A 23,567-nucleotide genomic window follows, 5' to 3' on the forward strand; every position below is an offset into this window, starting at 1 on the left:
AATGAACAAGTTAAAGAGCATGGGACCCAGTACTGAGCCTTGCGGCATCCCACTGCTTACCATCTTCCACTGTGAAAAGTGCCCATTTATACTCACTCTCTGTTTCCTATTAATTAGCCAGTTTTTGATCCACAAGAGGACTTGTCCTTTTACTCTATGACTCTCAAGCTTACTAAGGAGCCTTTGATGAGGAACTTTATCAAAAGCTTTCTGGGAGTCAAGGTAAACAACATCTATTGGGTCCCCGTTGTCCACATGTTTGTTCACCCCCTCAAAGAACTGTAACACCCCTCCCAAAATTAGCTGTTCTGGAGTGGGCAAACACTTCTCATCTTCCACAGTGAAGACGGAGGCAAAAAATGCATTCAGCTTCAGTCATTTCCCTATGCTCCTTAAGTAATTTTTTTACCCCTTGGTCATCCAAGGGCCCCACTGCCTCCTTGGCTTGTTTCCTGCTTCTAATGTATTTGAAGAAATTTTTATTGTTGGCCTATGTTTTTTGCAATATGCTCCTCATAGACCCTTTTTGTCTGCCTGATCACAGACTTGCATTTGAGTTCCCTTTTATTAACCTCACTTGGACTAGCTTTCCACCTCTTAAAGGAAAGGACTTGCATTTGTCTGCCTGATCACAGACAACATGAGTTCCCTTTTATTAACCTCACTTGGACTAGCTTTCCACCGCTTAAAGGAATCCTTCTTATCTTTTACAGCTTCCATTACTTTGTTAACCATACAGGCTTTTTAAAATACCTATTTGTGCCTTTCCTGACTTGTGGCATATATTTTAATTGAGCTTCAAGGATTGTAATTTTAAATAGCCTCCAAGCTTCCCCAAGGGTTTTGACCCTATTTACCTTTCCTTTCAATTTCCTCTTCACATGCCTCCTCATCTCAGAGAATTTACCCCTTTTAAAGTTAAAAGTGGTTGTGTTGGTCTTTTGGGGCAACTCCCTATTTATACAAATGGTGAAATCAACAACGTTATGGTCACTGCTCCCAAGCGATGCAATCATTTTTACATCTCTCACCAGGTCTTGGGCATTACTTAGGACCAAAGTAGTAATTGCTACTTAATGCAGGTCTACTCACTGCTACTCAATGCAGGGCTGCCATTTTTTATGGAAGTCAGGTGCTTTTCCCCAAATAAAGCCAGAATTGGCTGGTGCAGTTCAAGGGCGAATCCAGGTTTGCAGCTTAATAATGTGTGAAATGGTCCAAATATATATTAGGGCAATCTGATTAAAGCAGGACAAGGCTCCTGTATATCTTTTATAGGTGGGTAGAAAAAGGAATTTTCACAGGCTGCAGGGTTTTTTTTAATCAGTGCATGATAAGCTGCCCCTTCCAAAATTCTCTCTGCAGTTCAACTGCCAAAAGTACAGTAGCCCTGTACACCCTTGCATCTTATAAAGAACATGAAAGTAACTTAGGGTTTTGCCGATATAACCTCTCTGTTGTCCTTACTCTTTAGGAGAAAGACTGCAGTTCTATGCACAGTGTCTTGGGAATGAACTCAACTGACTACAGCCTTTTTTTATTTATTGAAATATTTGTAACTTTCCTTCCCACCCCCCATCCTCCATGTACATTGGCTTGGGCTTCAAGGATTCCAGTTATTGAAGCTGAGGGGAGACATAAAAACAGCAGCTTTCCAGATTCATTTCCCCCCAAGTTCTTGTTTGCTGCCATAACACAGCTATAAAGTTGATACACAGTGACAATAAAACAGAAATGAAATGTGCATTAAAAAGCAAAGATATGAAAGCGACGCTGTTTGGGTTTTCATAAATTTTCTAAAACAAGGATACCAAACCTTGTTGTACGTCAGTGGTTGTGGATTTAAATTTAAAACCAATTGTCCCTAAGATATAGTTGGAAACCGCTGAATGCAGAGATGACAGCTGGGATTAGTTTAGACCAAACTGTTTAAAATTGGCTAGGATGGTTGTTCTGAGTCTGCCTTGTAGTGCTTCTGTGTACAATACAGTGGTTTCAATGCAAGGTAGAAGTGAGGTGGCAGTTATCATAGCTCTTTTATTAAGTACAGCATAGCAAGGGCTGAACTCAAAAGACTGGAGAACTGGACCAACGGGGCCAACTATATACACATTCAGGTTCCCACGCAAGCCGTGTGATGCAAAGACTTGGTGGAGGGCACCAATGGTGGCCCGGGAGGACATAGATGCCACAGGGGCTATCTCCAGCCATTTTGAGTTGGAGTCCACTATGAGAAAGAAAGTCTGCCCCTGAAACAGCCCAGCAAAGTCCAAATGCAGGCAGGACCAAGTGTTGCACGTGGACTCCCAATGTTGAACTGGAGCTCGGGGTGGTGCTGGTCGGGTCTCCTGACAGGGTTGGCATTGGGCTACCCAGGACTTGACCACATCATCAATTTTGGGCCACCAAACATAGCAGCGGGCGAGTGCCTTCATTCTCACGATCCCGGGAGGGGGGGGTTTCATGCAGTGCTGTGAAGACTTGCTGACACTGCGCCGGGGGCACCACCACCCTACTCCCCCACACCCTTTATGCACCGAGAGTTCGATTCGGTGGGAAGCGTGTGCTGTAAAATTCAGGCCCACCCGACTGGTGGGCCATCCCCTCCACACCCAGTCCAAAACTCGGGAGAGGATCATGTCCTTGGCAGATAAATGGGCAATGTCCTTCGTGTGCACTGGGCAGTCCGGGAGGGACTTGTAAAGTAGAATCTGGTGTGCTGGAGCAGGATCTGGGTTCCCCAACGGCAGCGGCAGGCAGTTCAGGGTGTCCATGTGGCCCATCGCCTTCCCCAGGCAGTACTGGAGGGAGTATTGGTACCCTGCAAGGAAGATGGACCACTGCAATAGCATCTGGGGCATTTGGCAGTCGGGGACAAAGAGGCCAAGCAGGGGTTTATGGTCTGTAAGGATGGTGAAGGGCTGGCCATAGAAGTAATCATGGAACTTTTTTATCCCCGCCATTATGGCCAGACCCTCCTTGTCAATTTGCGCATAGTTGCGCTCTGGTTTCTGCAAGGTCCTTGAATAGTAAGCCATTGGGACCTCATGGCTGTCTGGTAGCATATGCACTAGGACTGTGCCTATCCCGTATGGAGATGCATTGCAAGCTACAATGACGGGCAGCGAAATGCGTCAGCAAACTGTTAGGAGGTCCTTTACTGTCTGAAAAGTGGTGGCTTGCCAGCAGCCCCAAACTCACAGATCCCTCTTGTCCAAAAGATGGTGGAGAGGCTCAGCCATGGCTGCCTTGTGCAGAAGGAAGTTGTGGTAGAAGTTCAGGAGGCCGAGAAATGCCTGTAGTTCTGCCTCGTTGGTGGGAGCTGGGGCATCGCAGATGGCCCTGATCTTATCCTGGGCCTGGTGGATCCCACTAGTGTCCACTGTGTAGCCCAAAAAGTCTATACGCAGGACTCCTAGGAGACACTTTTTCCACTTTACCTTCAGCCTGGCTGCATCAAAGCATTGGAGCACGGCGTGGAGGTGGAAGGCAAACTCTTCCTTGGCTGTGGTGGCGATCAACACATCATCAAAGAACAGCTGGACCCCGGGATGCCTTTTAACAGAGTCCATGCAGTTCTGAAAAATCCCAGGGGCTACACTAACCCCAAACTGTAGGCGCTTGACCCTGAAAGCACCCCTATGTTTGACAATAGTCTGTGCTTCCACTGTGGTGTCGTCCACTGGAAGCTGTTGGTAGGCCTGGACCAAGCCAGTTTTCTGAAAATTTTGGCCCCCACCAGGGAAGCCAAGACATGGCTGACTACTGGGACCGGATAGGCATGGTCCTGCAACACTTTATTGATAGTGCATTTGTAGTCCGTGCAGATGTGGATGCTGCTGTTAGGCTTCATGGGGGTCTCCCACCATGCATTAGCCACCGATTCTAAAACCCCTTGTGCCACGAGGCAGTCTAGCTCCTCTTCTGTTTTTGGTTTTAGGGTGAAGGGAATGCGTTTGGCCTTGAGCCTTATGGGCTGCACTGTTGGGTTAAGCTGGAGGGATATGGAGAGCCCGGTGTAGGTTCCCAGAGACCAATCAAAAACAGATGGCAACTCCACACAGACCCATTGGAGATCCATGCCCAATGGGACCTGATGGACGTTTGTCACGTGGATCCCTAGCGGATCGAACCACGACTGACCTAGCAAGCTCGCAAGGTTTTCTGCCACGACTAGCTGAGGCAGGGTTCCCTCATAAAACACATATTTGACCTGAACAAATGTGACCCCATGTACAGCAACCTCCTGTTTTTGAAAGTCCCGAACCACTATCGGTGAGGGATGCAAATGGGGTCCCCCCTTGGACCATAGTTGCTTAAGAGTCTTGACCAAGATTACCTTAAAGGTAGCCCCAGAGTCTATCTCCGTCCTACATGGAGCGCCCTCTATGAACACAGTCACTTTGAGCTTATCAGGTGAGGGCATGGATAGCTGGCATACCTGGCTGGAGAACATGGTGAGGGAATGTAACTCCTCTACAATGGCGGCCTTGTGGCGTCAGCCATTTTGGCGTTCAGCTGAGGAGCAGGATGACTTGGAATGGCAGACCCGTGCCAGGTGTCATGTCTTCCCATACTGGTGGCAGATGGTGTCCCTGAATTTGCAGGATCTCCATTTGTGGGACTCCCTACAGCTCGCGCAATCCTTGGCTGTCAATGGCTCAGATGCACGTGGATGCTGGCATCGCGGGGCCACTCTGTTCAGTTTGAGAGCATTGTCTCCTTTGGAGTTGTCCAACGTTGCTGTGGAAGGCAGTTGGTGGGCACTGGCGTCGGGGTGGCAGCCTTTTTCCTTACTTGCCTCTTCGGCTGCTGTGGCTATCTGAAGGGCCTTTTCCAGAGTGGGGTTGGCCTCAGCTGTGATCTTTTAGCAGGTTTTCCCATCGCGGACGCTGTGGGTGAATTTTTTGAGCAAAGCATCCTCTAGATGGGCAGCATATTCCACTTTCATCCTGATCTCACGCAGGGAGGTGAGGTAGTCCACAGCAGCCTCGTTCGGCTACTGATTCCTATCGAGGAACTGCAGCTGTCGGGTGAGGTGGGTTGGCTGTGGAGCAAAATGTCCGGTCAGTGCCTTGATGATTTGGTTGGAGGAGACTGTTTTGAGCGTGGTGAGTGCAACCAGGCTTTCAAGGTGTTGCTGCCACAGGCTTTCTTCATCTCTTGGTCCTCTTCCTGGTCTTTGAATTTTTGGGCCATGAGGTAGTACTTGAGTCATTTGATCCAGGATTCCCAAAACTCAGGATGAGCTGTGTCAAATTTGGGCAGCGTTTCTGGAGCGGTAGCGATGTCGTCCAGCGGTGGCGATGCAATGCACGGGGCTGGATGCCGAGTGCAGCGATGTACAGTGCGGTGCTGGGGCTTCTCGCTCATCAGGATCCCATCCTTGTCACCACTATAATATAGTGGGTTCAATGCAAGGAAGAAGCAAGGTGGTAGTGATCATAGCTGTTTTATTAAGTACAGCATGGCAAGGACTAAACTCAAAAGGCTAGAGAACTGGACCAACTGGGCCAACTATATACACATCCAAGTTCCCATGCAAGTATGCAGTTGGATCATTCAAACCAGCAGGGAGCCCGTGGGGAGGGACAGTGGCTCAGTAGTAGAGCACCTGCCTAGTAAGCAGAAGGTCCCAGCTTCAATCCTTGGCATCTCCAACTAAAAAGGGTCTAGGCAAGTAGATGTGAAAAACCTCAGCTCGAAACCCTGGAGAGCCGCTGCCAGTCTGAGTAGACAACACTGACTTTGATGGACTGAGGGTCTGATTCAGTATAAGGTAGCTTCATATGTTCATATGATTGGAGCGGGACAGCAGGGATTTGGATCCTACTGCTCATTGTTCCTGAGTCTCCAAGCTCAGGCCTAAAGGCTCCAATGAGCTAGGCAGAAACCCCATTATAATACAACATCAGTTCATATATACAACACTGTGCAACACAGTTTCCACTGCAGTGCTTGGCACTAACTCCCTAGGTGTACTGGCTTGTATCCCATCAGCCACTAGCGGAAGGCATAAGTGAACACAGATTTCCCCAGAAGTCCCTTTTTTGTCTCTTTGGAGACATGATGGCTGGGCATTACAGGAGACATGCAGGAAAAATGGCATGAGGGTTGGGGGGCTGCAATGATGATGAGGAAACAAGTAAAACCAGCTCTCTCCTGCTAGTGGGACCCCATGTACACTGTGCTTGCAGTTGGTTGGATACAATCAGACATGCTACAGAATTCTGATTAATAATATATCACAGGGTTAACCATTAATGAGTGCATTTATAATTAGAACTGAGCAAATATATAACGGGAATGGGGTAATGTGTTGCACAAAATACATAACACCCCTCCCCCAAAGTAAAACACAGACCGCCCTGTTCCAGTGATTGTTAGGGGGGCTGTGACACAGGATGAAACTGGTCAGGCATTCAGAACAAAGGTAGCAGGTGTTGCCCTTGCTGTGTCTGACGGGTTACTTGATGTCTTTGGGAGAGCTGTTGCAGCACACCCCTGAATGAATTTTGCAGCTTGAAGGACTCCAATGACATGCAGTTCTGTCCCTTTTAGCAAATAGATGCAGAACCATCACGAGATAGTTTTGCACCTGAAGCCTGAAGAATATAAATTGTGCCCCCTATATTTTCACAGTAGTTATTTTGGTTAAAAGGTAAATACAGAAATAACAACAGTGATAATAGCACAAGATTTATTTTAGCTTTGTGCATCTGAGGCCAGGGCCTCACTAGCCTTGACCTTGTAACAAATCTGTGCAGAAGGATAAGACTCTCTGAGCAGAAAATCCATTTGCATTCTGTCCTATTCCCGAGCAGAACCCAATGTTGCACTCAAATTTCCCATTTGCTATATTAGTATTCAAGGGTTTGCAGATGTGCTTCCCACCCCCCAAATGCTTCAAAGGCTGACTCCATTCCTCCACCCTCCTTTATGTTCTGCTCAAGCCTTAAGCAAGAGTTGCTGCTTTTCTCTTCACTCTGCGTTCTGATCTCGAAGGGTGTCTCTTCCTAGTCCAGCTCAGTATTAACCCACACAGAGGGCAAAACTGTGTGCATATTGTCTGGGTGGAAGGGACTGCTATAGTAGCAAAGGAATGAAGGGCAAGGCATGCAAAGAACAGTCAGGGCTGCATCAATAGTTTTTAGGCAGAAGCTGTGAAATCCTTCTTCAGGGCATTTGATATGAACCAGTTCTGGCCAGCCTGATCCATTTTTGATGCCTTAACATTTCAAAGGTTGTTTATACTACTAATGAACCTGGACTTCACAAATGGGTTCCTTGTGCCTGACCCTTGGTGTTTGGGCACATGGATAGCCAGGGCTTGTATTTGAGCAGGAACGCACAGGAACGCAGTTTTGGCTGGCTTGGTGTCAGGGGATGTGGCCTAATATGTAAATTATTTCCTGTTGGCCTTTCCCACAAAAAAGCCCTAGGCGAAACAATGGTGGCACCAGGGGGTGTGGCCTAATATGCAAATGAGTTCCTGCTGGGCCTTTTCTACCAAAAATACCCTGTGGATAGCAAATGTAACCCAAGTTCTGTATTTGTTAGCCTCTGGGACTAGTGTGGCAACATCTAAGTGACATGCCGCTGAGCCATGTGATTACCAAAGGGCTGCAATTAAATAGCAGTTTGGGCCAGGTCAAGGAGATGGGGATTTGTTCAATGGAGCATCTGTTTCTTTAACGGCATTCCTTTTCTTTTGAATTTTAGATGCAGTCAACCTACTACTTGCAGGGGCTGCACCTCTATATCCCTAACATCTTTCAACACAGCAATTTGAATAGCAGTGTTCTCTCAGCATCTGTGAGAAATGGCTACACGGTAAGTTGAAGCGGTGGTGACTGGCAATGTAATCTATGTTGGGTTGTCAGTTCCTCACTGGGAAATTCTGGAGATTTGGGGGAAGAGCCTGGGGAGGGTTGAGTTTGGGGCAAAACAGGACCTCAGCAGGGTGTAATGCCATACAGTCCACCATCCAAAGCAGCCATTTTTTTCAGGGGAGCTGATCTCTGTAGTCTGGTGATCAGTTGCAAAAGCGTGAAATCTCCAGGCAGAACCTGGAGACTGGCATTGCTAGATCTGTGGGAACACAGAACAATGTGGTTTTGTTAAGCCTTCAGGAAACAAGTTAAGGGTGACCCCTCTGAAGTAGTGTGATTATATCTTGTTCCATATTTCAAGGGGAAGGTATCCTGTGATGAGGCTGTTCAGCAACATGGGGGCTGGAATTCTCTTGTGACAAGTAGGGATCTGAGTCACGTAAGGATCCAGAGGTTACGGTGTTAGACTGCAACTGTGAAAATCCGGTTCAAACCCCACATCTTGCTAAGAAGCTCACTGGGAAATCTTTGACCAGACACCCTCCCCTGGGCCTCAGCCTACATCACAAGGTTGTTGTGAATTTAAAGTGGGAGATACCAAGGACGCCACCTTGAATTCCTTGGAGGAAAGGAGGGATAAAATTGTAAGGAAGGAATGCTGCTCAGCCAAAATGGTGACACTGTATTCAAAAGAATGCCGTCACAAGCAACAGTTTTTTAGGTAGAAAGAGGTTATAGAAAGCCAGTGCATGAAACTGAATAACCAGAGCACAAAGCCTGCTCCTTGAGCTCAGCTCCTGCTTTTGTCAGCTAACTAGCCCTCGACAGGCTTCATGCTGCTCTTGCTATGATCAGAAGGCTCAGCCCACCACACGCAGCACAGAACAGAACAGAACAGAAATCATTCCACTTCCCCTCAGGCTACAAACTGTGAGAGAGGAGAGGGCCTGGTATGAGTATGTAGCACAGGGAAGGAACCCGGGATGATGAATGATGGCTGTGAAAACTAGATCAAATACTGGTGCTGACAGCAGAATTGTTTCTTTTGAAGACCCTTTTCTATTTCAGGATGATGAAGCAACCTCTTTTATTTGAAGGCAGAATATGCTGATTTATTGCCCATGTTTTTGGCCACGCCATTATCTCTGTGCAGTGCTTGTGGGGCTTGTATTATAGTTCAAGAGGTGTCTTTTAACTTTCATTTGAGAAAAAAAAAATCTGTGTAACTGAGACCAGTTCATGGAACCCTGTGTCATAGAATGGTCTCTGGAAAACCGTTTCAATTTCTGCATGTCTCTTTTCCTCCCTGCAGTCAGCCAACTATGTACATTTCCCACCATGTATAATACTGGGTTTATGGAACTTTGCTGTAAAACACTTTAAATGGATTTTAGGGCATGTGCCATCAGTTAGCATGGCGCTGCTGCTTGCACACAATCAGTTCATGATAACTGGGGGTGGAGGCAGGGAATACACTGCAATTTCAAGCAGTTGCTGTGTGCTCAGCTGGGTGGATGACTTGGTCGCGCCAATGAGGACTGCTTCAAACAATCAGATTGCAATACGGAAAATGTACAGCAAGCGGCTCTATGCAGACTTCAGCATGGAGCACTCAGTTTCATCAGGTGCTTCATCTGAAACAGTCCACTCACCACAGCACTGCTCATCCCACTTCTGGCAGCTGCCCTAGATGCAATGAGTGGGGATGGAATTACAACCTGTGGACACATTTGCTGGAGCAGTCACACAGTTGGTGGAAATGCCCATGGGCAGCCGTGTTAGTCTGTTGCAGCAAAAGAAGCAGGTGGGGGGCGGGATCTTGTAATGCCTTCAGGAGCAACAGGTTTGTTTTTGTTTTTTTTTAAGTATCCATTTCTATGGACTGCAATCAGATGGATGAAGCAAAGCATCATTTAACAGATATAGGGGAGAGGTGAACGATGGCTAAAAGACTGTGAAATGTAGGAGGCATCATGTGACATTTCTATGTTAAACGCAAAAGTACAGAAGAGAAGCACAGTAACCTTTCACAATTGGAATTGCTGATGACAGATTATTTTGTTATGTTAAACTATTTAATGCTAGTATAGGAGACAATAGGTACGTTAATCTCTTGGTTAATACAATCATAGCCTTCGATAAATTTGGATTCAGATATTTCTCTTTGGAGTTTGCCTTTAAAATGTCTTTGTTAAAGACTGATGAGTTTCTGGTCAGTGGCCAGGTGTCCTGGTAGATTGCGGTGGTCTGCCCTTTTGGTGTCCACTTTGTGTTCATTCATTCTTTTGCACAGAAATGGACCAGTTTGTTCAATGAAGACAGCAGAAGGGTGACAGCATATGGTAGATGGCATGTAGAAGTTGGAGGAAGGGAATGACCCCCTTGATGGTCTGGAAGATATTTAGATTGCATGCTACTTCCTACTCCCTTACCTCCAGTTTGAGCAAAGGCTTGGCATTTCTCAGCTCACTGCAGATGTTAACCACCTTGGCATAACCAGTGAAAGGTCTCTGTATTTTTCTTGAACAGATTTGAATTTTGCATAATAACATTTTGAACAGTACATCCTGTATTTCATGGCCACTTAACTCTGCTTTTTTTAAATCATCTCCCTACAGACAATAACAGCATAGTGAGCTCCACTACATGCATCTGGTGAAGTGGGCTCTAGCCCACAAAAGCTTATGGTGGAATAGTATTTTAGTAGTCTCTAGGGTCCCACAAGACTATTTTTTGTTACAACAGACTAACATGGTTACCCCTCTGGAATTAGTTCTGGAATAGTATTTGAGGTCTGATGTGTACATTGTAAAATCCAAGTGATGGACATGTGGACTGTCAACTAGATGTGAGCAGGGAATTCCTGTTCCTAGTTCCCAGATGCCTGGCTCCTTCTAGCCAATGTGGTGTTTCTACTGATCCTGGTCCCACTGAAAGACCGTGTCATAGACCCATTCCTGGCAAAGAGGAAGCTATTGCCTTCACCACTAAAGAGGATGGCTGTGGGTATGATCTTTGGCTTTGCCTCAGTCATTGCAGCAGGTAAGTAATTCATTCACCCTTTGCTGTATAGACCATGTCTGCTTTGAGCCCTAAGCATAAAGGATCAGAGAGTTATTTTTTTAACCCACAGTGCTCCTTGAGATAAAAACCAAAATCTAAAATTTTGGGACCCAAGAGCACACTTTCAAAGCTCCTCAGAACTAATTTTCACCTTGGCCACATTTTTTTCCCCCTTACCCATTCACCAAGTCGCTCAGGGTGACATTAATAGTTCTTCTCCCTTTCTTCCCTTTGTCTGACAACAAAGCTGTGAGGTGGTCTAGCTTGACTTGCCTAGCTCATTTAGTGAGCGTAAGGCCCAGTTTGACACTCAAAACACTGTACCACATGGGGTCTTGCATTCGGAAAGATCTAGGACTGTTACCAGTTTAGTATGCAAATGGATTATATATATGTTTACATGCTATTTCTTTTAAAGAAACAAACAAAAAAATCCCCTAGCACACCAGGGAGAAAATGATGCAAGAGGCCTGCTTTACAACATATTATTCTTATGTAGGCAGGGAGCTTTTGATGTGGAGTGTATAGTCATACCTTTCCTACCAGTGAGGATACTATATACTTCCCCCCTGAAAATTTACGTCTGTCTTGAGCCATGGGATGCTTTGGCTAGGATTGATTCCCTGCCAAGCTATATAACTAAGCTATATAACAGGGGGACGGATGTGGATCTGTTGCACATGAGTGTGGTGCTGTGGTCAAGACAACTTTGCTTTTGAGGCCTGGTTGAACATCCCACGACCTCCCTGTTTAGGCAGCAAACTGATTTGTGCTCACCTGCAGAGACTTATGGATCCATATGGCTTCTTGAATGCTCTGCGGGAACAGATACCCCCCAGCCAACTCGGATGAGCTGGCGGAAGATCAGCACAGCTGTCTTTCCAAAGCCATTGACTGAATTGCTCCACAGTGCCCTGTACCAAAATAGCTCTGTGGTACACCCAGTGCTGCAGAGGATGAAATGGGGCTGAGATGGCTTGAGCTACTTGGGTGGCGTTCTTGTGATGAAGTTGCAAGAACATTTTATAGGGTGATTGTGAAAACCTATGAGATGGCAGTGAAAGTAGCTAAGAACGATTTCTGTGTGACCGTCATTGTGTCCACAAGCTCATGCCCAGCCCAATTATTTAGAACGATTTGATCTTTGCCTTTACTGCTGCAGGACAGACAAAATAGTAGGAAATTGGACATCGTCTGTGCGGCTTTTGTGAGCTATTTCATGGATAAAGTATTGGCCCTCTGGTGCGATCTCCCTGCCGCTATTGATAAGGTACTGGAAGCCCCTTGGCCATCTTTTGGTCCTGTTTGGAACTCTTCAGCTGCCTCTCACAGGAAGATGCTGACAAGGCTCTTGCAGCTGTGAAGCCTACCACTTGCCTCTTTGATCCATCACCATCTTGGCTGGTTATGGCCTGTGGAGATGCAGCGCAGCCCCCACCCCCACGTGACATTATAAACTTATCCCTGCTATTGGGGGTTTTCCCAGAGGGGCTGAAGGAGGCACTGGTGCATCTGCTCTTGAAGAAGCCATCTTTAGACCTGACGGTCTTGGTCAACTACTGTCCAGTTTCAAACCTTCTGTTCCTGGGTAAGGTAGTTCAGAGAGCAGCAGCCAAACAACTTCAGGTTTTCTTGGATGATGTCTCTGTCCTGGATCCTTTCCAGTCTGGTTTCTGACCTGGCCATGGGACTGAGACTGTGTTGATTGCACTTACAGATGACCTCCAGAGGCAACTACATTAGTGCCGCTGTTACTTCTTGAACTGGTGGCAGCAACTGACATGGTCGACCATGATTTTCTGGCTCACCACCTTGCTGACACAAGGATTTGGGAGACTGCCTTGCAATGGCTTCTCCACATCTGTGAACAGAGGGTGGTACTGGGGGAGAGGTTTTCTCCACAGTTCCTGTTGGACTGTGGCATCCCCTAAGAGGTGATCCTCTTCCCAATGCTCTTTAATATCTATATGTGCCTCCTCACCCAATTGATCTGGAGCTTTGGGCTAGAGTGTCATCAATATGTGGATTACACCCAGCTCTGTTAATGGACAGACTCAGTCCCAGATGTTTTGGACAGGGCCTTGGGGGCTGCTAATAGATTCTGAGTCCATTTCAAGGTGCTGGTACTACGCTTCAAGGCTTTGAGCGGCCAGGAACTAACATACCTTTGGGACTGCCATATGTGCCCTATTGAGCCTTGTGCTCCTCAGATGAACACTTGCTGGTGCTGCCAAAAGACATCTGCCTAGTCTCAGCCAGGGTCAGGGCGTTTTAATCCCTGGCCCCAAACTGGTGGAATAGAGATCAGGGCCCTGCAGGACCTTTTACAGTTCCATAGGGCCTGTGAGATGGAGTTATCCTGCCAGGCTTTTGGGTGAGGCAGTGGAAGTCAAACACCATCTTGCCCCTCCTGTTATCATCTACAAGGCTCTTTTGAGGACTCTGGATGACAATCCTTGCCTTGGTTTGGCATTTGCCATCTCTTCTAACTGAATACTATTGGGACACCATGAAATAATTAAGTAGTCTAAATAAGGGGTCTCCAACCACCCTGCTGTGGACTGGGACCAGTCCGTGGCCTGTTAGCAACCAGGCTGCGGAGTGAGGCAGAGGCGCTGCACCTTCCCTTTCACCTGCCTGGGGGAGGCAGCCTTGTAGCTAGGCAGAGCAGCCCCATCACCCAGGCCCGGCCCTAGGGTACATGGCACCCCAGGCAGACTGATTGCCCATTGCCCCCCTCCTCATGGGCGCCCCCAGGCCACCCACCTCTTCCCTTCTCTGCGGCACTGCAGTGCGGCACCATGCTCTGCCACCCCCCCCTCCCCCGCAACATGCTCAAAGGAACGTTGTGTGGGGGGAGGTGGCCTCTGGGAAGCTCACAGGGAGGAGGTGGGAGAGCTAAGGAGGAGGGGAAGGGCTGGGCAGAGAAAGAAGACAGCGGGTGAGGGGGGGAAGGGCCAGGCGGGCGGAGGAAGAGGACGGTGGGTGAGCTACTGGGGGGGAGGGGCAGGCAGGCAGAGGAAGAAGACGGCAGGCAAACTACTGAGGGGGGGAAGGGAGGGATGAGCAGAGGAAGAGGCAAAGTAGAGATTTGTCTAGGGCATGGGGAGGAGGGAGGGCCAATTCGGCGCCCCCCGCCTTGCCGACACCCTAGGCAAATGCCTAGTGGGTGAGCCGGCCCTGCCACTGCTCCTTCTGCCCACTTGGGACCCAAGCAGACAAAAGAGGCAGTGCGGCTGCACTCTGAAGCACCACCTCTTTCATCTGCCTAGGTCCCAGCCAGGTGGAAGGGGCAGTGCAGCAGTGACCTTTGCCTGCCCCTCATTTAAAGACCCCCATGGGGGTAGGGATGAGGGGGGCAGCCTGGGGTTGGCAAAATAACCAGCACCCCCACCGATTCATGGAAAATTTGTCTTCCACGAAACTGGTTCCTGTTGCCAAAAAGGTTGGGAGCCACTGGTCTAAATACCATCCTGTTAGTTTTGAAGATGTGTAGTTTTAATGTCTGCTGTAGTATTTTAAAACCAATGCTGTAACTTGCACTGAGCCCATTCACGGGAAGGGCGGGTTAGAAATTGAACCAAATAAATAAATAACTAGCAGAGAACAGTAAGATCAACACATGGTAGTCCTGATTTTAAAACATTTACATTTGCCCATCAAACCTTCTGTACAATTGAGCATTACTGTGCCCATTTGGACCATCTGGACATGTCCATAAGGAGCCCTACTTTTTGCTTCCCACTTGGGCTACATTGTGTATTGGCTGTTAGGCAACCATTCTGCAATGTCATTGTAATTCACAAAAACAGTACATTATGCTGAGAGTAAATTGAAGTGCACTAAATTGCCATGAAAGGAATCAAGTGGCTATCTTGTTAACTGGCAACAAGTAGAGCTGTTATTGTGTGTTATTAACTGAACAGCAACCCTAATTGGGGGTCCCTAAATAGGAAGACAGTTGCTCAGGTATTCCTTGAACTGAAATGTTTCTATTGAATAGGTGTTCTTGAGACTAAGAGGCTAAAATATGTGCACAACAATGAAACCATCTCCCAGCAAATTGGGAAGGATGATTATATTGCAGCAGCACTTCCCATCTGGTGGCAAATCCCCCAGTACCTGCTCATTGGAATCAGCGAGATCTTTGCTAGCATTCCAGGTAAGCTGCATAGGAGAGACCTATTGTCCATGCAAACAGATATCTGAAAAGTTGCTGTGCTGGAACAGGGAAAAGCAGCAAGGGGAAGAAATTAGACACCCTCTCCCACTTGATGCTTCTCCATTTCTGACCAATCCAGCATCAGATTTTCCTCTTTATAGGAGAGGTTGGACAGTATGTTTCACAAGCTTGTGTATATTTATTTATATGCTTCCTTTGAATATATAAAGCAACTTACAAAAATATAAGCAACATTAAAGTACACAGTAAAAACTGACAAAGAATGCAGTCAAATGAGCAGTTCGGCTCAATATAGTTGCTGTTCCCTTATGGATTAAATGGGCTCATTCACACAGCCACCTTTAGCACCTGTTCCCCAGTTGTACTCACCCTGTCATACAAGTTGGATGTGGAATAGACAGCCACTGGAGAAAGTCTGGTGCTTATGGAGGTCAGCTTATTCATCCTTCTTTTATGTTCTTATTATAGCCACCTTCAAGCCACCTTCAAGAGGGGTTTGGATAAAAATATGGAGCACAGGTCCATCAGTGGCTATTAGCCACAGTGTGTGTGTTTATATAACATTTTTTTTGCCACTGTGTGACACAGAGTGTTGGACTGGATGGGCCGTTGGCCTGATCCAACATGGCTTCTCTTATGTTCTTATCCCACATTTCTGGATGTCTGAACTCCCCCAGTGTGCACTCAACCAAGTTCCGAAGTGTGAACCTTTTAATTCCAGTTTTGCTGTTCTGTTTTTTAAACTGGTAGTGAATGGGTGCATGAGCACTCAAGAAATATTTTGGTCAGTTTTTTCTTTAAAAAAAAGAAAAAAAGACCAGACTACGTGCTCTGTGGTTGATACACAGCACTAATTTGAATGGTCAATCATAGAAGAAACACATGGTGAAGCCAAATCAGGGTGGGAGTGTAATCAAAAATCTCTGTCACAAAATGCGATGGAGTAATTAGTGGCATGCCCAAATTGTGCCAACCTTCCAGTCTGACTGCAGCCCAACGGAGCATTTATACTTTTTTTTTAACTGATGTGTTCAGATATTTTTTTTCTTTTAAAATAACTCTTAGTGTGGGTGGGTGGAGTGAGGGGAGCTGCACTGTTGTCTTGTTACCAACATGATTTCAGAGGAGTATACTGTCTTTGTAATCTCTATGCCACTTCTTGACAGTATCTTGATCTCCTGGCTAACTGATTCACTGAACTCTTTCCTAGGGCTGGAGTTTGCCTACTCTGAAGCTCCCAGATCCATGCAAGGAGTGATCATGGGTCTCTTCTACTTCATTTCTGGTGTGGGATCCCTTTTAGGATCTGGCCTCCTGACTCTTCTATCTTTGCCAGCCAATGGTTGGATGAACTGCCCAGAGGACTATGGTGAGTAACAGAACGAGTCACACATTGCCTCCTAGCCATAAGAGAAGGCTTCAGAGCTAAGAACAAGAAGAGGATGGTTACCATGGAAAAGCAGGACTATGGGATTTTAAATTTTACATTATGTGTGAATAAATACTATCCCTTAGAACTTACATGTGAATGTGGATTTGAATGATGAAACTGCCCTTGGGAAACAATTCATTTTTGGTTTAAAAAAACCTTTTTCATCAGCATTTTTAACAGTGATGTCCTGATCTAGCAGGCTTCCGTATGGGGTTCTCTTTTTGGATGCAGAATTGCATGGGCAGATTGGCTGTGGATGTGATGTATGTCCAAATGGGCAGGGTCCAGTGTGACTCACAGTCCTATCTTCATGTGGACTAGAATGTCTTGTAGTACAGAAACAATGACATGTTCCCTACTTGATTGAGACCTTCTTCACATACTTACTTGGTGGTATGGGGACCATTTCCTTATGGTACGATCCTGAACTACTGGGGTGTGAGTGTGGGTGGGGCCTTTTCCATCTCATGCACACTCTACTACTCTAGAGAAGATTTTCACAGTTGGATTTGTTAATGTAGTTGGACGCTCCTCAACAGCACTGGATTGTACCACTAGGAAACAGCTGTTTGTATGAGACGGGGTGTGTGATGGGGCCTCAGGCTAGCTAGATATGTTCAGTGCAATAGTTGTGCATGGTTCTGTCTAGATAGATCAGGACCTGTGATTGCTAAACATCAGTTATTAGAAGTAACTACTTAAAGCCAAACAATTGGCATTTTGGGGCTTCCACTGCACCTATCAGTTTCCTGAGAATCCAAGTGTTCAAGCAGGCCTGGAAAGGCAGCAAACAAATATCTCAAATAATTTCCCCAAATAAACTTTCATATTTTTTTTTCTAAAATGAGGATTTTCCCAAGAAACTACAAAAGTAGAACATCCTGTGTAAAATTTTTGTGACTGCTTGGCATGGCATTAATGGCCAGTGACAGAATGTTTTTCCCCTCAGTTTTCATAGCACTGTGTTCTAAAGTCTATATGGCTTTATCTTGTCAAGTCTGTCATGATGCCCTGAGCCCTTCGCATGCCTTTTTAATTGAAGAAAAAGGTATGATGCTTTCTGGATTGCCACTGTTTTTGCTAATATGAATGGACAAGGCTAAGCATTTCTATCCCATTCCTGATTCGATTGCTAATGTAACCAACTCATTAGATGTAAATAATCAATGTTATGTTCAATTTATTCTGCCTGTGGTGGATTGTCAAAATATGAGACTAAGCAGGTAAAACTTTGTGTTTGTAGTAACCTAAAGTCTATGCTTGCAGAGCTGGCATCAGGTTTCTTGGCAAGCAGGCTCCAATGCCATATCAGTGGCAGAGGCATGGTGGTTGGAAGTTGAGAAGGGCTATTCCAGAGTGACACTTAGAGGTGTCAGCTGGCCTTAGACCTTGTTGGCCTCCTATGAATGGAGAGCTACTTTGGTGCAATTGCCCAGCCCCATCAGTAGGTCATATCTATTTATAATGACGGCAGGAGGGCAGGGCAAGAAGAACCTGGGGTTTGAGGGGATGTCCTTTTGGATTGCTGTGCATGGAGAATCCAGGAAATGAAACACCATGAATAGTGAATGCTGTAGAGTGTGGTAAGGGGTGCTTCCTGATGGGTATGCTGATGAATCTCCCTTCCCCCTCCCCAGGGAACATCAACAAGTGTCAGATGGATAATTATTTCTTCCTGCTTGCTGCAATCCAAGCAGTAACCTGTGTCCTCTTTGTCTGGATTTCTATCCGTTATGAGCATCAACAGCGGCCCAACTCCTGCCTCCCGTGCATTGGACAGGAAGACAAATGACATGCTTGGTTTTTGCAAGACTGCGAGGAGATTGCCCACATACAACAGATCTCAGCATATGGCCAGACATCACCACTACCATTCTATATAGATAGCATGCAGGGAAGTTTTGAACTCAGACAGTATATTAAAGGATTAGAGACACTCATGGAAGACAGCACAATCAATGGCAGACTGTGAAGTTAGGCACTACAACCCTCTATTCAAGGTGTCATCAACATCTTATTTCCAGAAGCTGAGTATGAATAACAGAGTATGGAGAGCCTGAGAACTAAAATTACCCTGAGACACAAGCCACTGTTTAGGTCTCTGGCTAGATTGGGGGGACTGCTATCTGACTCAGCAAGGCTGTTTCTGTCAACAGACTCACTAACACCTATCAGTCTCCCTGCAGCTAAGTCATACTTTGGCTCTGAGGAGGAGAGGAGGTGGAGAGGAGAATTAAAACAAAAAAGGAGTGGGTTTTACCCACCACTACCACCTCAATGTAAAACTGATTCTCAGGGCCAAAATAATATCCTATCCTCATATTGCTGTGGAGATGCCTAAAAAACTCCACCACTTCCATAAAAGCTTCAGTGCAGTAAAACAGGAGTACAGTGGCACCTTAAGACCTAACAACAATTTGCTTCTGCACAAGAGTGCCACTGAAGTCCTGATTTATTTTGCCGCTACGGACTAACATGGGTACCCAATGAAACTATCAAAAGTTACAAGATTCTCACTGGCTAAGGCCAAAATGGTATAATAAAGAGAGGAGGATGAGGCTATGACAGAACATCAGATTGATAGCAAACCTTTTAGTATTACATACAGAAATACAGAGTGGGGGGGATCAATGTGTTTCTTTTCCTGTAACTTGATGTAGTCTTAAATATGCACATTTGTTGTTGCTGAGAAACTCCATGCCTTTTTTTTTTTGGCATAAAAAACTACATCTGCTGTTCTCCTGGGGCCACAGCCTTTCTACCTAAAGTATGGACATAGTAGTTCAGAGCACAACAGCAAACATTTTGCATATAGCCTATGAGATTGGATCATGCTTATCTGGGAGATATAAGAATGGACAGGTGTGTTCTTGTGGAAAGCACCTGTTTGAAGACTGATGCATTTTTGAGTCTTTGGACTCAAAACATTGCTCAGCTTGTAATGCAATCCCCTATGTGCAACATCTAAAATAATTTTTGTTGTAGTGCTGTTTATGGTCTAATGACATTTAAGCCAGCCTTGCTATTTTGAAAGCTTCACTCTTTAGACACAGCTCTGTTGGAACAGCAAAAACTAGGAATACATGGCTGTAGTAAAACCAGAACACCTAACACAAAAGATAACAATATATCAAAAGTGAGTTGTGTGGGAAAGGTCCAGCGTGTGCCAGTCCAAGGCAAGGAGTTATTGGAACTTTGTTTTTAACGCAGCATCATCTTTTAACTGGTCGAGAGCACTGAGCTTGAGCAAATGGGATGGAATTTGTCAGGGCTCATTTCCACTTTGAATATGTTGGATTTGCTCTTTGGCTATATTCATGATTTATTTCCTGTTTTAAAATAGATGCTAAAATCCCTACAGTAACATTTCATGCTTTGCGTGACTTATCTTGAAAACCAGAGATAAATTTCATGGGTCTCGTTGGGGCTGTTTCTCAGTAATGTAAAATCTTGGTTCTGTGTCAGTGAACTTGTCGTCTTGTTTGAAGTATTAGCAAAGAAAGGAAGACAGACTAGGCCCACAGAGCTAGCACACTTCCAGGACACAGACAGGATTTTTCAGAAGATATGTGAAGTGATGGGGGAAGGAGGCTGCACTTGCTGAGGCTTCCTCTGTTGCACAAAAGGCACAGGAATCTCAACTTACTGGGAAACAACAGCAACTGTGGGGCAGGGAGGCTGAATCCCATTATTGGCAGGCTCCACAAAGTAGGGGTGGAAACATGAGGCTACTAGGTCCATGTTGTTCAATAACATGGCTGCCGATTGGCCAACTGTGCTTGGTATAGGCTGGTAATCTGCCCAGGATCTACACTTGGGGGCTGCTGGCCAGTAAGCTACCATACACCTAGACTGATTCCCCCAGGCTTCTGCTTTCCCCCACTCAAGTGATCAGTTCAATTCCCCATCAGTTGCTGCCTGGGGATTCAAGTGATCAATTCCCCATCAGTTGCTGCATGGGTGCATTTTGATCTGCGGCTCCCTCCAATTTCCCTCGCAGCTTCTGGAACTCTAAAAAAACAAGAGCAGGAAGCTGCGAGGGAAATTGGAGGGAGACATGGATCAAAATGCACCCATGCAGCAACTGGTGAGGAATTGATCACTTGAGCAAGGGAAAGCAGAAACTCATGGGCTGCGCAACTGCTAGCGAGGAATCGGTCCTAGGCAATGTTGACCTTGCAAGGCCAATGCCTCTTCTAACTCTGTATGACTGCTGCTCAGTCATAAGGTGGTCCCCCTTGTTTGCTGCTCAGCAGTGGCAGCCTCTGTACTTCCCACTGTACCATCTGACTGGTGCCTGCTGAAAGGTGTCTGCTGCATTTGCATCTATTTTGCTTTTTTTTTTTTAAGATCCTGCTGTGCCAGATTGTTTTTCTGCCTATTACATTAAAAACTGTTCATACAATGAGAGGGATAGAGCCACAGGAGTCAGGCAGGCAGCTACCCTGGGGTTTCTCCTGAACTGCCTAACAATTGAAGACATTGTGTTCCTTATAGCTTAGGTGAAATCTTGCCCATGCGGGTTAGAGATAAGATCAGGGGGTGAGGAGAGAGCCTGCAAGTGTCTGGCTTTCATCTCACTAACAGAGAGCAGATGTTTAGATCAATCTCCCCCAAAAAACATAAACATTTGCTGCTGTTTTAATTATTATTTTATTTTAATTTTTAAACAATGTAAGAATTAAAAATCTTCCATAAATAAAGGACTTGCCTGGCAGCCTCCCAATACTACAGGTATAAAATATGAGCGATTGTACAAAACGGTTAAAGACACCAGGCACACAGCTGGGGAGAAAAAGGGCAATCTCTTGCTCTCTAGAACTTTGCCCTTGCCTGGCTTTGAGGTGTGTGGGGGGAGAGGGGGAGAGCCCCAGGCTCAGACCACAGTAAGGAAGGACACTCGCTGTTGAAACCATCACAATGGACACAAATTGGCAATGAGAGTCAAAGCAATAAGGGAGGTCCAGGATCAGGCTCCCCCCAGAGTCCCCTCCAGAGTGCATCACAGTTGGCTTGCTGCTGGTGTTCAGCTGATTTCTAGTCTGTAAACTCTTCACCCCTACCTAATAAAAACTGGTGGGGTAGGGAAGAAGTAATGAGGACCTGTGGGTTTTATGCCCAGGAGGAACTGACTCTGACCCACAAATCCCTCTCCAGAATAAAAAGGAACAGCCAAGGAAGGTCTCTAACATAGAGATCTTCAGGGTATCACTGGGCCAGCTTTCTCCAGCACAGTGACCCCAAGGCTGATTTTACCTGTTGTGTAAAGCCCTCTAGAAGATAAAGGTGAAATGCCCAGCTGGATGATCCTAAGAGAGCACCCAAGGGAGAGCAAATGCTGATCCCTTATTGGTTTGCCCATATGGGGTATTGGTAGGGCACAGTAGAAATGGAGGTCAGGAGCTGCCCCGAATTCTCTCCATGTAGCTGCGTAGCTCATCGGGGTCACGCAGCCCCATGTCCTCACACACCCAGCGGATGTCATCTTCACTGGCCACCAGGATGGACTGAACTGCAGGAGCAGAGGCTGGTGGGCTTGGAGCAGAGCCAGGGGGAGTAGCAAAGGTCACAAACTCCACACGCTTCCGACGACCACCAACCTCCCTCCCGTCTTTTTTCCTGGATAAAGTAGTGGTAAGTGCTGGGCTTCCAGGAGCAGTCAGGCCCAAAGTACTGGTAGAAACATCAGGTTCTGGCCCTGGTGGAGCTGGGCTCTCTTGGGCCACAGCCTCTATCTTGCCTTCTGGCCCCACACAGCAACAGCACCCATCATTGGTACTGGAAGGGTCAAGGGGTTGGTCTTGGCAATGCTGGTTGCACAGATCCAGCTGCCGACTAAGTTCCTCCTGGTCAGTACCCAGCCAGACCCAGTTGTGGGGCTGCTGGGCAGAGGAAGCTGCCCCTGACCCAGCATCAGGGGGCTCCTTGCGCTGATAACGAAGTACAAAGACCACACAGTTGATGAGGAAGATGAAGATGGCAAGGCAGAAAACACCCAGGAGAACATACATGCCAATCTCCAGGTCTGTCACCCTCTCGGGAGCCTTCACCATCTCATCTTCTTCCTCTTCCTCTGGTTCAGCATCCTCATAGGAGCTACTACCAGGCCCCTCAAATTTGGTCATTGGTGGTCCCACCCCTACTGGATGTCTCCTCGATCCCTTTCCACTCTCAGTGGCAGCTGCAACTGTCACAGCTTCACCTGACATAGCACCTTCTGCTCGCTGGAAGGGGGACTCACCATGGTGATGGGGATCCTGTTGCAAAGGGCTACTTGTTGTTGGTAGATGCTTACCAAAGTTCACTTCCACCCATACTGTGCTTTGAGCAAGTGGAGCCCTATGTTTGCCCTTGCGGCAGGAGTCTGGGGAATGCAGGCTGAGTTGCAGGAGAGATCCTTGTCCTGCTCCCTCAGCAATAATCACTGGGCGATCCTGCTCCTCTTCACGCCGCACAGATACCACACTGGGATTCAGAGAGGAGAGTGACAGTACCAGATCCCGCCAGCCATACAATTCTACAGGAGCCAAGGTGTGATCGGTGAATACTAGCCAGATGCTTACCACTGCTTCCTACACAGAAAAGGAAAACTTGGCTTAGAGCAAAGACAACACATGTGCACACACAGTTTAATATGACCTAAGGCTTGTCAGCTTTTGGTATTAGTTTGCATGCTAGACTTGAGTAGAATCTGATTGCATCTAGTTAGGGGTTAGAAGACCTTAAGAGATGGGCTTCTCGCATTTTCGGACCCATTAATATACAGAGTCCCACACACTAATTTCAGTCAGGAAAGAAGTGTGGCCACCTTCAGCATACAACAATGAGTTTCCACATCTTCTGTGCTACTCCAGTGCTGCCACTTGTGAGAATGAGGAAATTGACAGATCACAATGCCATGCAAAGGGCTTATATATCTAGATTTTGCCAGTGTAGAGAGGAGATACAGGGTTGCTCTTTGTGATGGCAGCTGCAAATTTCCCATTACATCTTGTTCTAGCCTGAATGGACCACAGCAGGACGAACAGCCTACATTTACAATGTGCTTTGTCAAGGA

The 23,567-nt window shown here is 46.5% G+C and overlaps 2 protein-coding genes across 2 annotated transcripts in view; one reads left to right on the top strand and one right to left on the bottom strand.

The window, feature by feature from the left end:
* SLC15A3 (solute carrier family 15 member 3) overlaps nt 1-19,938 on the top strand; it is a 29,085-nt gene extending 9,147 nt beyond the window's left edge. The window contains exons 4-8 of the mRNA XM_060261893.1: nt 7,723-7,833; nt 10,706-10,874; nt 14,899-15,057; nt 16,289-16,447; nt 18,148-19,938. Of these exons, the coding sequence (XP_060117876.1) occupies nt 7,723-7,833; nt 10,706-10,874; nt 14,899-15,057; nt 16,289-16,447; nt 18,148-18,302 (753 nt within the window). The 3' untranslated portion in view covers nt 18,303-19,938. The remainder of the gene's footprint in view (nt 1-7,722; nt 7,834-10,705; nt 10,875-14,898; nt 15,058-16,288; nt 16,448-18,147) is intronic.
* A 1,206-nt stretch (nt 19,939-21,144) lies between these two features.
* Nucleotides 21,145-23,567, bottom strand: part of TMEM132A (transmembrane protein 132A) — a 34,038-nt gene continuing 31,615 nt past the window's right edge. The window contains exon 11 of the mRNA XM_060262558.1: nt 21,145-23,082. Coding sequence (XP_060118541.1) covers nt 21,907-23,082 — 1,176 coding nt within the window. The 3' untranslated portion in view covers nt 21,145-21,906. The remainder of the gene's footprint in view (nt 23,083-23,567) is intronic.

This window comes from Heteronotia binoei, chromosome 21, assembly GCF_032191835.1.
Source record: "Heteronotia binoei isolate CCM8104 ecotype False Entrance Well chromosome 21, APGP_CSIRO_Hbin_v1, whole genome shotgun sequence".
Lineage (NCBI taxonomy): Eukaryota > Metazoa > Chordata > Lepidosauria > Squamata > Gekkonidae > Heteronotia > Heteronotia binoei.